This window comes from Ambystoma mexicanum, chromosome 9, assembly GCF_040938575.1.
Source record: "Ambystoma mexicanum isolate Mex_15411 chromosome 9, UKY_AmexF1_1, whole genome shotgun sequence".
Taxonomy (NCBI): Eukaryota; Metazoa; Chordata; class Amphibia; order Caudata; family Ambystomatidae; genus Ambystoma; species Ambystoma mexicanum.
Window position 1 is genome coordinate 988906517 of NC_090931.1, and position 16815 is coordinate 988923331.

The window sequence follows — 16815 nt, forward strand, 5'->3', positions numbered from 1 at the left end:
TCCAGAGACCTTTGCTTGAATAAAGGCCTGGGAGGCCCCAAAAGGAAAGTACGTAGAGTCAATAGGAGGGAAAGGATCACAACCCTAGGCTTGGGATTCTACACTTGTGAACATTAGTTTATTTCTGTAGTTTGGAAAACCAGAGAGACTGGGAACTTTTCTGTTGGTTGGATCCACAAAGAACACTTTATTTTTAGGAAAGATAATCCTTTCACAGTTTTTAGTTACTAGTGTTAGGGACAGAACTAGACTTTTGAGACACGACATGGACAGAATTTTTGATTTCAGACATTCTGACAGTTTCCTTAGTTTTCCTTGAAGCAGGGAAACCCCTCTTAGTTTTAGGGACAGAGAGGCATTTTTCCAACCCTTTTCTTGACTAATAAATGCTTCTGCACAAACGCATGCCACCATTGTGTCTGAGCATTACCTCTACACCCTTACACTTCGCTTCAGCCTTCTACACCTGCTCTGCTACTTCCTTTTCCTGCTACTGTCTTCTCCTGCAATGATGCACTATGATTGCCTGAATCTCAGCCCATCCCTTTGCTTCAATCCCTAGTGCCTTATCTAAATCCTTTTGGACATCTTTGGGGAGTCCCTTCCATAGCATATGATAAAATATTGCTATATTCTTGTCCCAGGGATCCCCTGTCTCTGCCCTCCACATTTCCTGAATCTGTTTCTATATTCAATACAGGGTCTTCATCTGACTTCATGGTATGGCCATAAACAAATTGATATTTGTGTGGCTGCGTATGCTGAGCTTAACGATTTCCATACTCTTGTTCGACAATTGTTAATCTGCGCTCCATCATGATTGTCATTATTTATCTGTACTCCTGGGTAACCTGCCTTCCTTCATATGTTATCTACCCATTCTCTTAGAAGCACAGCGAATACACTTTTCTGCCAATGTAATCCCTACAGTCTGTTTTTCTAATGCATATATCCATTTGCCTGGCCCTTCTGCAAGTGAGTATAATGCCCTCATTTGATTGTTTCTGTCCATGTGTGGCCAGGGCACATATTGTGCCCTCCTGATTCCCTTGTTTAGTAATGGAAGCTGTGTTCCCGGCTGTTTAACCTGTGCCTTTCTCCCTCATCTGTTGCCTTTTGCTAAAGCCATTCAACCTGGTTGAGCCCTAAGACTCAGCCCACTTATGCTCTCTACCCTCTGTGTTGTTACTGGTGGTATCCCTGTCTCCTGATTCTCCCCCTGCTACTCATCTGAAGCCCACTCATCTTCCTCCTCTGCAACCTCTGTGTCTCTGGCCGTACGAGTCGAGTCCTAATCTACACTGACGGCATGCAAAGAACCCTCTGGATGACAACCAACATTGGGGTTATCTTTGGTTGTGCTACCTGCACATCCTTATTCACACTACTATCAGATTGAAACAGAATGTCACCTGCTCCCCATTCGTCAGCATCTATAGTCACTCTGCATCCCTCGCCCTGCTCTTACGGTGCTCGCACCAGCTCTGCCTCTCTTCTGTGGATCGCTGTTTCTAGTTCTCTTTGCGCCCTATTTTCTACTTACATGACCAATGGGTCTTGTGTATTGTTAGCTGCTGCATTGCACGTGACATTCACGCTAGCAGTGGGAGCTCCCTGCCTTGGTGCGGATTGGGGTACATACTAGGGGTTGGTATAACCTGCTGCGAGTTGCAAGGGGAAACAACGAAATGGAGGTGGGACTGTGGGGGCAACACTAGATGTAGGTATTACCATATTTTGTACTTTTTGTTCTTCTGGGGCATCTTCTACATCCTCAGCCATTCCCCAGAGTTTGGGGATACTTTTTCCCTTTATATGTCACAGCCAAATAAGCATACATATGTCCCAACACATCATTGTTATTTGAGCCCTCTTTGGGCCAAGGCTTGTATATTGCCCCTTTTGTATTCACAACCTACACACTGTGATATTTAAGAATATTTTCCTCGTACCGCAAAAGTGCAGAACAAATACACTTGAGTGGGGTACTCATAACTTTTCCCACTTCTCTCTGTACCAAAAAACACGTATTTCTCAAATAGTCGATCCAGCGCCACCGTTCTATCCCACCCTCTCAAAGTTTCGCACACTCCCCACATCTCTTCTCAATGTCCCATCAACTCAAACCACACAACCCTTATGCCTTCCAGCTGACAAACATACTCATCACCAAAAGCCCTTATTGTTACAATTGGGCAACCATCACCCCCACACCACAACAATTCTATATACATATTAAACCACAATAACACCATCAACAATAAAAATACACTTATTTATACAACGGCCAAGACCTCCTCTGTCTACATGCCTTGAGACAAGGGAATTTCCCCGCCTCGTGCGGCCTTGTGCTGGGACGAGGGATCCCTGGCCCTCTATATAATGGACCACTACTCTACTTGCAGCGCTGCCTTCTGTAGGGGAGGCATGGTATAACAAGCATGACACTGACACAATAGGTACAATTTGTAAAACCTTAATTGAAGATTCTGGGGTTGGAAAAACTCCTAGTTTGCCCTATAACTAAGATGGGAGTAGTTTCGACCATCAAACGATTAAAAAAACAGTCCTAGTGGAGTCTTTCAAATCAAAATGATCTATACTAACAAAAACCTAATGCCTGCCCCATTTCTTGTACAAAGAGTGTATAAAGGAGAAATGTATGCAAAGGAAAAATCGGTGTTGAAAACAATAAATGTGGTTGAACCAGCTCTCCTCCCCATGTTAGAACACACAGAGTAAGGAGGTCCCTGTAGGCAAGATTATACAGTCTGGCTTGGTTTTCAATACAATAAACAGTTCCAAAACGTAGATCGAGGCCCGCCGGGCCTTCAATGTTAAAGTCTCTTTTTCTTGAGTTCCAATTAATGTTTCAACAAAATGTTCACATATGTCTTTCACAGCCTGTCAGAGGCAACAACCTCCAGTAGGGAATTCTTATGGTTTTTGACCCACTGCTGTCATTCCTTGGGCCGTTGCTCTGCTCCAGAAGGCTTGCCTATGCCCCAGAAGTTCTGCTCGTACTCTTGTTCTGCTTTGCTCAGAGTGTTTCTCTAGGTTCTGCCTTTTATTTGTGTGAGGAGAGCTAATTGGTATATGGTGTATGCACTTAGAGGCCTGACTTTGCCTGACCCGATTAACAGGACATGTCCAGTACGATGTGTGAAAGTTAGTCTTGTTACTCTGTCACCCTCTTCCTCTGCCCAGTGTTTGTGTAAAAAGGGGGCGGGCTTGGGACTTTGGATAATCCTAAACAATTGGATGGGTTAGATAAAGAAAAAAAGGGGAATCCTGCATCTCACCATCAGCTACCCCACCCCCACTCCCCAAAAACCCCTCACCCAGGTGATTCTCCCGAACTGGTCCACCCCCAGCGTCTAGGCGTCTAGATCCAAAGGCGATGGCCGTGCACTGGCCACCTGAGAGAGAGATCCCCAGGGACTAGCAGGTGAGGCACCCTCTGGTTTCGCACACTTCCCTCTGGTATGAGAGGATCCCTTTTCCTCTCTTCTCTTTTATCACTGTTATACTACTTAGGATGTCCTCTTTGCTCTGGTCAGACGAGCTCCCTCTGCCCACTACTTTAAAAACAATATATTGCTACATGGTCTGCTCTCTCCACACACTCGCAAATAATCAACTTCACACTTCTTCTCGCTCTGTTGTTTTCTCATGCAAAGGTGCACTTATGTCTATGCGTTCTCCCGAGCGCCTCAAATGCGGGGTCGCCAATGCGGGGTCGCCTGTCAATTCGCCTGCACAATTGGGTGCTTCAAGGACCAGGCAGGTCTTCTGGCAACACAGTGCCTGCATACCTTCTCAAGCCGTGAACATGCGTCTTGTCACTGCAGACGGGTACCGTCACCAGGGATGCGTGGAAGTTGGACCCCTGGCCTCACAGAGAGTCTGGTATCATGTCAGGGTCACCAATTGTGTAGGGCAAATTACCCAAAACTGAACAATAAAAAAAGAACAATAAAAAACAATCCTAAATAATCAATGCACTGTTTGCAAGGAAAACAAAGTTTTATTACATGAAAAAGTATCAGACAGTCCCATGGAACTGAACTAGCACGGAGCTCCCCCTACCCAAAAAAAAATATCTTTTATAGTGGAAAAAACACAAATTAATAAAAACTATGCATAATAAATGTTACAACATGATCCCACACTCCCCAGTGGCTAACACCTATATACAATTCTAATTATCACCTATAGTCCACTACCCCATTGGTCACACATTATCTAAACACATTCCCCTAAACACGTACCTAATACATTGTCACTAGGAGTTTATTAACTACCAGGTACGTTGTTGCCATAATATATTTCTCTAACAAGTAAAATATTACTGACAATCACGTGATGTGCACCCCTCCATCTGACCTGATCCAATTGTAAGTAGCGAGGTCAACTCTGCTTTGATAATACAATGGGCCTCCTCATTATAGCATTGTGGCACGCACAGACAGCTCCCTGCCCTTGTAGATATCACCTCTGCTCCTTCCATCCCAAATCACGGTACAGCCCTAGCACGTCCTCCTTTAACTCTCTGGTAACCAAGGTGCCCATGAACTATGTGATCTGGGCACCATTCCTATGCTTGAATTTGGCTTATTTATTGATCCCTAGAGTTTGGCGCCTGCAGTTCATATAGGATGACCGCTCTTCGGGTGAGGGCAGTAGTACTCTAAATCCTCGCTAGGCCTCTTGGTATCACAGAACCCCAATTCAATCTTCGAAAGGCGCATCCCTACCCTTCCTCCCTGGACCCAACATTGCATTCCCAGCTCGTCAAGTTCTGCTGCTGGACTCAATTGCTATCGATACAGCGCGGCTGCCCGAGCCCTTCACAGCATAACTTCTCTCTGGGGGAAGGGAGGGAGACTCATCTCAGGATCAACTGCACAGAGTCGCAGCTCCACGTTAGGCCTGTTTCCCATACTTCCACAAACACACCCTATAATGTGCTGTAAAGTCCAACATGAAGGAACTCCTGCAACCTTAACCGCTGGACCTCGCCTCTAAAGTAACACTTCTCTGACTCCATCTCACACGCCTTCTTATGCCAGCTATCTACCAACACATCCCATAAAACATACTGCTTTATAAAACCGGTAAATTCAAAATACATCACCCTTTCTTTAACCTCTGCATCTGCAAAGTAAATACATTGTGTAGCTATATGATGTTTCTAATATGTGTCAAAGCTAACTACCAATGGATACATGCACATTCTGTCATGCCTAACGAGAACTGCTAACACTACGCCGCCTGCTAATATGTTTTGCACAGTCTAAATCTCTTTTCCTGCTTCGCTCAGGCTGTTAAATGGGGAATGAGGGTTAACGCCACAATAAATGTTTTCTTTGCTCTATGAAGCTTGAAGTGATATGCTTTAACGCTACCTTACCTAACCAAACATTTTTCATTTGAATTTTAAGAAAATGTAAGTTGCACATAAATATACTACATATTTATGTTGAAAACAGTTAGCTTTTATTTTTTATATTTTGTGTTTACAGTGTACCGCCAGGGTGACATTGGGACCAACTGGTATGCAGTTCTTGCTGGATCTTTGGATGTAAAGGTGACAGAAACTAACAGGCATCAGGTAAAGATTTTGTTTCATTTGATGTTTTAATGGAATCCCATTGCATAGTACAACAAATAGTGTTCATCTTCGTATTCTTTCTTCACAGTGAGTAACATGACAGACTTACCCCTTTGTCTGTTCGAAATTGATAAAATGACACATTATTACTCCCCTTTGAAGTGTGTATTGATGCATTATATTAAAAAATGTGATCTCATTTCTTAGCCTGTGATGGAAGGTATCAGCGATATATACAATTAATTTCTTCATAGCCTTTTTTCGGTTATGTCTAATGAAAAATAGGCAGGATTACCGAGCAAAAAGAACAGTATTGGACTAATACTATGTTCTCCACATATTACAATTAATTATAGTTTATTAGGGCCAAAGGTCTGTCCCAGCTCTAAGAGCACCAGTTTTCCGTTGCACTGTTTCCTGCTTTATTTATATTTGCATATCATCTTTCCAATAGAGGAGAATGTTGTAACTTGGGTTGTACACAGTTTTTATTTTGCTGGCACAATCTAATTAGTTGCCTATTTAGCAACTCTGTGAAGCTGTAATGTTTTGCTCAACTTTGCAAGTTTTTCCACTTCTTATATAAACATGCATATATATATATTCAATGAAAAAACCTTGTTAAAGGGACGTTTTGGTTACAAGTAAAACTGAAAAAAAACTCTGAAATTCACCAGTTATGGTAAGCTAATCAACCATAACTCATGCTACCACCGTGCACTGCTAGGGTTAACACCCAGGCCATCAAAAATGACATTACAAATGTCATTGATGATATCACTGTTGACATCACATGTGAAATTAATTTTGATGAAAAGTCCCTACTGCAGGTTGTGTTTATAATGTTGGTAACAAGATTTCAAGGGTGATGGGGAGACCTATCATGAACTACTTAATCTATTAAAGAATGTACTCATGTAAACAACATTGTATTGGAGTGTTTTTTTTTAAATATAGGAACCTAATCATACATAAACATAGGCAATGCACATAGAAGTACAATATTTATCATCTTGTAATTTTGGATAGTACAATAATGAATGCTACCTTATCAGAGTTTTGAGTAATGCTAAACATGTAACAACTAGATAACAATTCAAGACTTACCACACGGGTGTGCTAGTACAAACAATACACATGAAGACCCATTAAGCATACAAATCAGAAGCACATACAGGGAAACTAAAGTAAGGAAGAAAGAAACAGCATAATCAGAAAATGTTAATAACATTAAAGTTTATCTTCATGTATACAAATGAATTGTGTGTTTGAAGCCTGCTTATTTCCCCATGTATGTGCACCATGAGCTGAGACCAAACCCTAAGGAAAGTACTTTAAGATCAATGGATGTTGAAGAAAAGGGGCAATTAAGCAACTGCGGTTCACAAGGAATAGCTTTTATTCAAGATTGGTTAAGCATAAGAAATGCACAAGTTAATCATGGTGAGATTGTAACGCTCACCTGATTCCCGTAGAGGCGCCGGTCTTGACTGGGCGTATACCGTATCTTCAAAGGTGATGTGTAACACACGGCTGACTCTTTGGGCTGGACCTCTGTGCACTGTATGTCTGGCTCGAAGGGTAAGATGTCTGCAGATAGAAAATGTGGGATTAATGAACTGGGTTATTGAATGTCTCTCTCTTCTTCCCTTTCTCTTCTCCTGTAGAACCCCAAAGGTTAACGCTCTCACCTTAGGTAAGTGAACGCCGTGCTCTCCATCTGCCTCGAGGCAGGGTGCTGTGTCCAGTTTCTTCACTGGATAAGGGGAGCAGGCCTCTTGACTTCAGAGGACTGCTGTCCGTCGTTTACTGCACGAACGGTAAGTTTCGAGTAATTCTAATGTCTTTAAAGTCTTTAGTAATGATGTCTCTTGTTTTGCAGGGTTCCGGCGATGGCGGATGGCGGGCTGAAGTGAGTTGAAGATGGAGCCCGTGTGATGAATAGAAGCGCCTGGAAGCACGTAAGTAAGCGCTTGTTGCCTGCTTCACAATGCGCTCTAACTGTCTTTTTATTTTGCAGGTACAAGTTCGGGGCGGCTGCAGGGTGCCGGAATACCCACTGGGTTAGATGTGGAAAGGAGTAATGGCACGTGAGTATTAAAGTTCCCCAATGTCTTTAAACGCACCTTGTTTTGTCTTTCAGATGCGGGATGCAGCGCCGAAGGCCTCCGGAGCGTGCGAAGAGTTGGTAAGCTTTTGCCTTTCAGATGCCGGAATGCAGTGTGAAGACCTCCGGAGCGCACGAAGAGTAGGTAAGCCTTTGTCTTTCAGATGCCGGAATGCAGCGCGAGGCGTTGGTGACAGCCGATGGACCAGGTAAGTGAAGAGCTGTCACTGAAGACCGTAATGCTAACCTGTTCTTTCTTGTCTTTATAGGTGTTGCTGAAGACTGGATTCAGAATGGTAAGCCTTTTTCCTTAGGCCCAGGATCAGATGCAGAAGACACGATGAGCGTTCTGCTGCTGAGGATGCAGAATAACGCAAAGCAAGATTCATCCATCGGGTGTGGTTTAAATAGCCTCCAGTAGTGCTTAGGTGTTTCCTTCCACAGCCACGCCTAGGTAAGAAAAGAGTTCCTGCTTTCCAGAAGAGTTCCAGTGTTCTGAATCTAGGGAGTGGCTCCTGCCCCACCCAACAGGAAAAGTAGTTCCAAACAGAAGAGGATCAGAGACTCAACTGGCAGGCAAGTAAGCAGCATGGTCTGCTGCAGGTAAATCCACCCAAGCATTATGAGCCCGGCGCTTCCAGCGCTGGGACTGGGCATATTTATGAGCCTGGTGCCACTGGCGCCAGGACTGGGTCCAAAAGGTCCCAATTGGGACTGGTTGGCACTCGGAACCTGGGTTATGGATCTGCTTCCAAGGGAGTTGGGAAAACCCTGACCTTTTGGAAGCAGAGATCATGACAGAGATAGAAAACAGCAAAACAAACTAGCCTTTTAACGCCATTTTGAAAAAACTACATTATCCAGAATATGTGGTACAAAATTGTAGTTTCTGTAAAACATAAAAATCAGACTTCAGTCACAAAACGGCAACATGTAAATACTGAGCAATACAGTGACAAGTGCAATAAAAGTGCATTCACTAATTTGGCAGCAGCACAATTTAAAATGTATATTTTGTGTATGAAAACCATATATTTAGGGTATGACAAAATGCCTCCACAATCAATTTAAGATACAAAAATAAAACCAAAGTGGTCAAATCGAACACTAAAATGATTAATACAATTAAAGTGCAATGACTAATTAGCAGCCACAAAATCTCTTAATTAGTTGGAAGCAAAAAATCCTACCATAGTGACATAGTTATTTACAAATGATCGCAAAGTACTAGCAGATTTACATAGCTGAATTGGCTAAAAAAGATGTTCAATAAAACACTAATTTCTAATATTACACAGAATAACAAGTGAAAAAGTGAAACTAACAACAGCGTAATGCATTCAAATAGCTGTTCAATTAATGCACTGAGAACTAATATTGAACAGTATCCCAATATTTACTAATCTTAGACTGTCAAAATCACATAGTAAATATATACTTCTACAAAATGTATTGCAGTACAGCTACCTAAAACAAATAGTGACAAGAAACCAAAAAGGACTTTCATATACATTACAACATGGATGGAGAGAAATTAAGTTACAGAAACACGTGACAGCCGTCACTGGTGTTCAAACCATTTTACTGTTGAACCTAAGAATCACCTTTGTTTCTGTTCTATGAAGAATCATTTCCCTATTACCTTTACATGGATGAGATTTGTTTAATGCCAACACAATCCTTTTAAGGAGGGATTCGTCATGATTATGAAATTCAACTATGTGAACAGTAACAGGATAGTGTTGGACAACACAGTTAATAGCTCTCAGATGTTCCATAACTCATCATTTCTATATGTCACGGAGTTCCCCCCTTCTCACCTGAGACCAATCCTTCCTGGACTCCGTGGGCGGTGTCTTCTTGCGGACAGACCTGGACTTGAATAAGGCTGAGCGAGTCTCTTCCGACTCCAGCGTGCGTTTAAGATTCCGGGATGCAGCAATCCGGGGATCCGGGAAACGAAGAAGACGTGCTGATGGGGCACGAGTCCAGGAAGAAAGAGGAAAAGGGAAAGGGGCAAGGAATGGAAGTTGAAAAGCTAGGAACCAGGAAAGCAATACTGCGAACTACGGAGCACACGTCTGATCGCTACTTGGCAATAGCATTGAGACGCGCAGAGCCGCAGGGGTGCGGTCTATTAGTAGAATACGTTATGTCCAACGTATAGACCGCGGAAGGCATGTCACGCTGGACGGCCATGTTGGGAGTGTCAGGGAATGCAAGGCCCGTTGCGATAAGGACCAGGAAGACCAAAAGGTGCGTGTCCTGTGGGTCATGACAGCATGCCTCCTCCAAAACCCTGTTCCTCCAGGTTTGCCTGGGTGTATGAGGTGGTATCTTCTGAGCAGTCGAGGGGTATTCAGATTAGAAAGTGGTTCCCAAGTTCTTTCACTGGGGGGATATCCTTTCCATTCAACCAGGTATTGAAGCTGACCCCGTTTATACCTAGAGTCGCATATCCGGGACACTTCATATTCCAGTTGATTGTCCACCACCACAGGAGTGGGTCTGCAGGATTTCCGGCAGGATTGAATGTAAGGTTTTAATAAGGAGGTTTGAAAAACTCGGTGAATCTTTTTCCAGGATTCTGGTAACTTGAGCCGGTATGAGACTGGGTTCATAATTTCCTTGATGGAAAACGGACCATAATACTGGGGGGCCAATTTGTTTGGCCGTAGATGTCGGGGTAGTAATTTCGAGGACAACCAGACTTGATCTCCAACTGAATAAGAAGGCCCAGGTCTTCTTTTGGAATCTGCATATCTGTTGGTCTGTGTTCTGGCCTTCTCTAAGTGCTCTTTGGTCTCCTTATGTATGTTGATGAGTGTTTCAATCCAGGAGTCCACAGTAGGTACCGGTGTGGGGTGTGGAAGAACAGAGGGCAGAACTGATGGATGGAATCCTTGGCTGCAATAAAAGGGACTGGTCTTAACTGCTGAATGATCGAAATTGTTATAGGCGAATTCAGCCACGGGTATCAGGAGCGACCAGTCATCCTGAACCTTAGTAGCAAAACATCAAAGATATTGTTCCAGAGTCTGATTAGCACGTTCTGTGGCCCCGTTGGTTTGAGGATGATAACCTGATGAAAGACCGCATTAGATTCCTAATATTTGACAGAGGTGTTTCCAGAATTGTGAGGCGTATTGAGGTCCTCGATCGGAAATTATCTTGGAAGGAAGTCCATGAAGGCGGAATATGTGCTCCAGGAAGATTCCAGCCATTTCAGATGAGGATGGTAGCTTATTGAGGGGTGTGAAATGAGCCATATTAGTGAACAAGTCAATGGTGACCATGATGGTGGTGTACCCTCTGGAAGGCGGTAATTCCACAATGAAGTCTGTAGCGATAAATTCCCATGGCCTTGTTGGCAGTGCTGGTTGTAGCAGAAGACCCGCCGGCCTCTTGTTGTCATATTTATTCTGACTACAGATTGCACAGGCTTGGACGTATAGTTGTACGCCAGTCTTCATTTTAGGCCACCAAAATTGTCTTTGTATGAGGTGGAGGGTGTTGGAGATGCCACGATGTCCGGAGTGAAGGGTATCATGACAGAGGTTTATTATTCTTTGTTGTAATTTTTGTGTAGGAATGAGCAGAGCGTTGTCCTTGAACAAATATCCTTCCTTGACTCTCAGGTTCCATTGATTCTTTCTTGAAATATTCTTCCAGAGTTCAGAGGATTGGGTTTGTACTCTGATTTCTTCCAGGAGGTTGACTGCTTGGGGTACAAAAATCGTGTGGGGAAACATCTTAGGATAGGCCTTATCTTTGGTAGTTTCATAGTCAGGCCGTCGAGCTAAGGTGTCAGCAATCAAGTTTTGTGATCCAGGAACATGAGTGATGTGGAACTGGTACTGGGCAAAGAAGAAGGCCCAACGAGCCTGACGACTGTTCCGACACTCTAATGACTGTAGAATTTGAGGATTTCGGTGGTCCGTGCAGACCTGGACTGGATATCTTGCTCCCAGGAGTAGATGTCGCCACTCAGTGAAGGCTTGGCGGATGGCTAAAAGTTATTTTTCCAGGACGGAGTAGTGTGTCCCACTGGGAGTTATGGTTTGTGAAAGGTAAGCAATGGGGTATCCTCAAATTCTTGCTTCAACACCGCTCCAATGGCGTAGTTAGAGGCATCCGTTTCCACAAGGAATGGTCAATCATTGTCGGGTTGGGCCAGAATGGGAGCTTGAGTAAATCTTGTTTTGAAGAGTTGGAATGCCTTATCTTGCGGAATAGACCAGACAAAGAGGGTGTCTTTATTCAGGAGGGCAACAATCGGTTGAACAATCTCAGAGAAGGTGGGTATAAACTTCTGGTAGAAATTGGCAAGCCCCAGGAAGGATTGAACGTGGTTCACAGACGTGGGAGCAGGCCAGGATAATATAGCCTTTACCTTTGAAGGGTCCATGCCAATTCCCTCTGGAGTAAGGATAAATCCTAGGTAATGAACAGAAGCAACGTGAAACAGACATTTCTCGGGTTTGGCCAAGAGTTTATGTTCACGGAGTCGTTGTAGTACTGCCTTTACGTGCTCTTCATGCTTTAGAAGGTCCTTGGAGTAGATCAAAATGTCGTCCAGGTAGACGATGACGAAGAGGAATAGCATGTCAGAGAACACCCTGTCCATAAAATGTTGAAAGACTGCTGGGGCATTAGCTAATCCAAAGGGCATGACCAGATATTCGAAGTGACCAAAGGGTGTTCTGAATGCTGTTTTCCATTCGTCTCCTTCCCGGATACAAATCAAATGATAGGCACCCCGGAGGTCCAGTTTCGTGAAAATCACAGCGCCTCTGACCGCTTCCAGGATATCCAAGATTAAGGCTAAAGGGTACCGGTCCTTGAGGGTGCATTGATTTAATCCACGATAATCAAGGCAGGGTCTGAGTTCCTTATTGTCCTTCTTAGGAACAAAGAACAATGAAGCTCCGGCTGGAGATTTTGAAGGTCTTATGGTGCCATTCTCAAGGTTGGTATCCAAGTATTCTCGGAGGGCCTTTTTCTCAGGTTCGAAAAGGATGAAAATCCTGCCAAAAGGAATCACTGCTGAGGGATACGTGTCTATGGTGCAGTCTTCAGGCCTATGAGGGGGTAAGGCCTGGACTATGGCAGTTGAGAACACATCAACCTATCCCTGATAGGCCTTAGGAACCTGCACGATATTGGAAACCATGAGAGGTGCTTGATGGTCTATTGGTGGTTCTTTGGAGGGGGTCAAGGAGGGATCTAGGATTAGACAGTGAGACATACAAAACTCTGAGCCGAGGAATAGTGATCCTGCTGTCCAATTGATGTACGGATTGTGTTTCTGTAACCAGGGCATGCCCAGTACCATGGGGTAATGAGCTGACTTAATAATGTCGAATCGAATCCGCTCTTGGTGGTGGTTAACCCGAAGTGATGGGTCTTCCATCGATCGCTTCCACCGGCTGCATGATGCTTCGTGTTTCGTATGGGATGTGGTGACTAAAAACCCAATCTTGATCAATGAATATTCCCATAGCCCCGCAGTCTACCAAGGCCAAAACAGGATAGGTCTCATTCCTGCAGGTTGATAGGAAGGCCTGTCGTATCACTCGATTGTTTTGTCCAGGTGAGTTCAAGGATGGAATTGATGTGGAGCAAACATCTCTCTCCTGAAGCCCTGCTCCATCTAGGATCAGGAGTTCGCGTTTCCCGAACGCCGAGGAGGGGCCAGAGGGCATTCTCTAACCAAGTGTTTGTCTGAGGCACAATACATGCACAACCTCGTATTAATCCTTCTTATCCTTTCTTGCGGGGATATGGGTCCACGGAAGGCTTCTATCTGCATGGGTTCTGGTTCGGTGACCGATCCAGGGTTTGTGTCAGATTTGGAGGTACTCTCAAAGGACACCTTCGGAGGGTTTCCCCTTAATTTTTTCTTCTCTGCCTTCCTTTCCTGGATGCGAAAGTCTATTTGCATGGCAAGGTCCATAAGAGCCTGGAATGAGTTTGGTCGGGCCACTCTGGCTAACTCGTCTTTAATCTCCACATTTAGCCCTCTCCTGAAAAGGGTAAAACTTGCCTCCGGAGACCAATCAGCTTCCTTGACCAATTGCTTGAAGCGGGTTACATAAGTGAGCACATCCTGGGATCCCTGCTGAAAGTCTAAGAGGTGTTCCTGGGCACTAAAGACCTGCTCTGCGCGATCAAACATGGTTTTTAGGGCCCGTATGAAACCATCGTAGTCATCTAGAAGAGCGTTGCTGGAGTTAACTAGGGGTGTAGCCCAGGTTAAAGCATTTCCGGAAAGGTGAGAGATTATGAACCCCACCTTAGCCCTGGGAGTGGAAAAGTAATAGGGCTTAAATGTAAAGTGAACCAAACATGAGTCCAGGAATCCACGAATGGTTTTTGCCGACCCATCGTATTTGTCAACAATGCCGCCCAGTAACACACTTTCTTTTACGGCTGAATCACGGCATAGAACTAATTGCTTGAGAGCAGCGTTTTCCGCCTTTAAATTCTGCACCTCGGTGGTTAATTCTTGCATACCTCGCATCAGGTCTTGGACGGCCGGTTCCATGTCGACTTCGAGTGCGGTCGGTAGGCGTCTCAAACTGTCACAAGTTCCCCCCTTCTCACCTGAGACCTATCCTTGCTGGACTCCGTGGGCGGTGTCTTCTTGCGGACAGACCTCGACTTGAATAAGGCTGAGCGAGTCTCTTCCGACTCCAGGGTGCGTTTAAGATTCTGGGATGCAGCAATCCGGGGATCCGGGAAACGAAGAAGACGTGCTGATGGCGCACGAGTCCAGGAAGCAAGAGGAAAAGGGAAAGGGGCAAGGAATGGAAGTAGAAAAGCTAGGAACCAGGAAAGCAATACTGCGAACTACGGAGCACATGTCTGATCGCTACTTGGCAATAGCATTGAGATGGTGCAGTCTATTAGTAAAATACGTTATGTCCAACGTATAGACCGCGGAAGGCGTGTCACGCTGGACGGCCATGTTGGGAGTGTCAGGGAATGCAAGGCACGTTGCGATAAGGACCAGGAAGACCAAAAGGGGCGCGTCCTATGGGTCATGACACCATAAACAACATATTCAGAGTTGAAATCAATACGATTAGTAAGGTGGTGCAACCAATTGTTCCCCTTAAGTTTGAAACAAGTATCTTTAATGATAGATTTACAAACATTGCAGGAGCCACAGGGATTGCAACCCACTTGTGTTTGAAGCCAATTGTAGTGTTTAACAACATCAGGATGACTACTAGTAACTATGTCTCCAATGTTTCTGGCACACTTATATGTAATCTGTGCTTTATCAGATAAGCAACATTTAAAATACTCATCTTTTAGTAATATATGCAGTGTTTGTTGACTATCTTATACATTTGTTTGGCCTCAATACCATATGTGATGACAAATATGATATTTTGGGAAATAATAGAAGGCATCTTTTTTAACTTGAAAAGATCTTTTCTGGTATGGACATGAGGTTTTCAATTTAGCTCTCCTAATAATAACTTTAGAATAACTTCTTTGAAAAAATCTCTGGCTCATATCTGCACAAGTTGCTTCAAAATCAATAGTACAGGAACAATTTCATTTTGCCCTGAGGAAGTCTGCATGAGGGATATTATTGATGTTACTCTTTGGATGACAAGAATCTGCTTGTAATATAGAATTGCCTGCCATCGGTTTCCGGTATATCTAGGTGTGAATCAATCCATCATACATCTATATTTTGATTACTGAAATTCATAGTAAATTTAAGATTTAAATTGTTTTCTTGAAGAAATTCAAAAAATAAATGAAGATCCTCTAAACCACCCTGCCAGATGAAAAACATGTCATTGATGTATCGGAGCCATATGGCAATATCGTCAATCAATTTATTAAGGGAATTATTGAGGGCATATACTTCCTCCCAGTATGCTATTAATGGGTTAGCATAAGCCAGTACAAACTTGGTGCCCATAGCCGTATCAGTAAGTTGTAAATAAACAATCCCCTGTGAAAAGGAAGTAGTTATGTTCAAATACAAATGAGATAATTTCTAAAAGCATCACATTGTGTCTGATAAAAGTTGTGGTGCTTTGATGCCATCAGCGTGTTTAATAACTGTATAGAGGGAGGTGACATCTAAAGCGACCAGAATAAACTGATTTTTCCAAGGAATATCTTGTAATCAGTTGAGAACATCACCAGCATCCCTAACATAAGAAGGCAAGCTGGTAACCAAAGGAATCAGAAAGAAATCAACAACAATATATATATATACATCTTGTGCATTTTGAAGAAATATTGAATTATTTTATTTTATTTATACATCCTGTCGGTAGTCAACAGTTGATCTTAGTTATCCCAAATCAACATTCCTTTGAAAGTTTCTATTCATTTCTCGACGCACACCAAGCTTCTCCCATGAGGTAAGTGTGTGCTCTACAAATTCCATAACATAAGAAATTATTGGGAAGCATGCCCTGGGATAAATGTGTGTCAGGTTTAGTGGATAACCTGTTGTAGGCTGAAAGGCAATGTTGGATGGGTAAGTTAGTCTACCAAAGTTGACCTTGGTGCCCAGTGAGTGAAGTTAAAGGTTTCCCAGGATTTTCGGGAATGCATGGTGGTCCATTATGTAGTGATTTAGAGTGAGGAGGGAAATCCTTAGTTTGACAGCTTGGACCAAGAACACAGCACTGGCTGGGCAGTGTTTGGTAAAATAGAATTGCCACTCTTAGTTGTAGTTTAGAACAGAGGCTGCATCTAGATGTGCTACCTTTCTAGTTTTGAGGTGAGAGAGTAGTGCAGGGGTGGGGGATGCAGTGGTAGAGTGAGAATAGGGGGGCGGCGTGAATCGAGTTAGGGCATACACTATTTTGCATGCCATCCTGATAGCTGAGTAACATCCCAAAGAATGGGAATTCGTGGGTGGGGGCCCTTGGCTAAATCCCACATCAGTTGCAATTAGATGAGAACTTCGAAATCCCCTGTAGCAGATGTACTCAATTGGAGTTTGGTTCCAGATTTGGTATCATGAAGCAAGTAGAGAAATATTCCTGCAGTGTGGCTTTCAACCTGGGTTGTTTACCTGTGTTGATTGAATGTTTTGATATGGTTAACCCTT

General features: G+C 43.6%; 1 protein-coding gene across 2 annotated transcripts in view; it reads left to right on the forward strand.

Annotated features, from left to right (window-relative positions):
- Positions 1-16815, forward strand: part of RAPGEF4 (Rap guanine nucleotide exchange factor 4) — a 1521174-nt gene that overhangs the window by 191537 nt on the left and 1312822 nt on the right. For both annotated transcript variants that reach the window (XM_069616226.1, XM_069616227.1), the window contains exon 3: positions 5526-5614. In XM_069616226.1, the coding sequence (XP_069472327.1) occupies positions 5526-5614 (89 nt within the window). The remainder of the gene's footprint in view (positions 1-5525; positions 5615-16815) is intronic.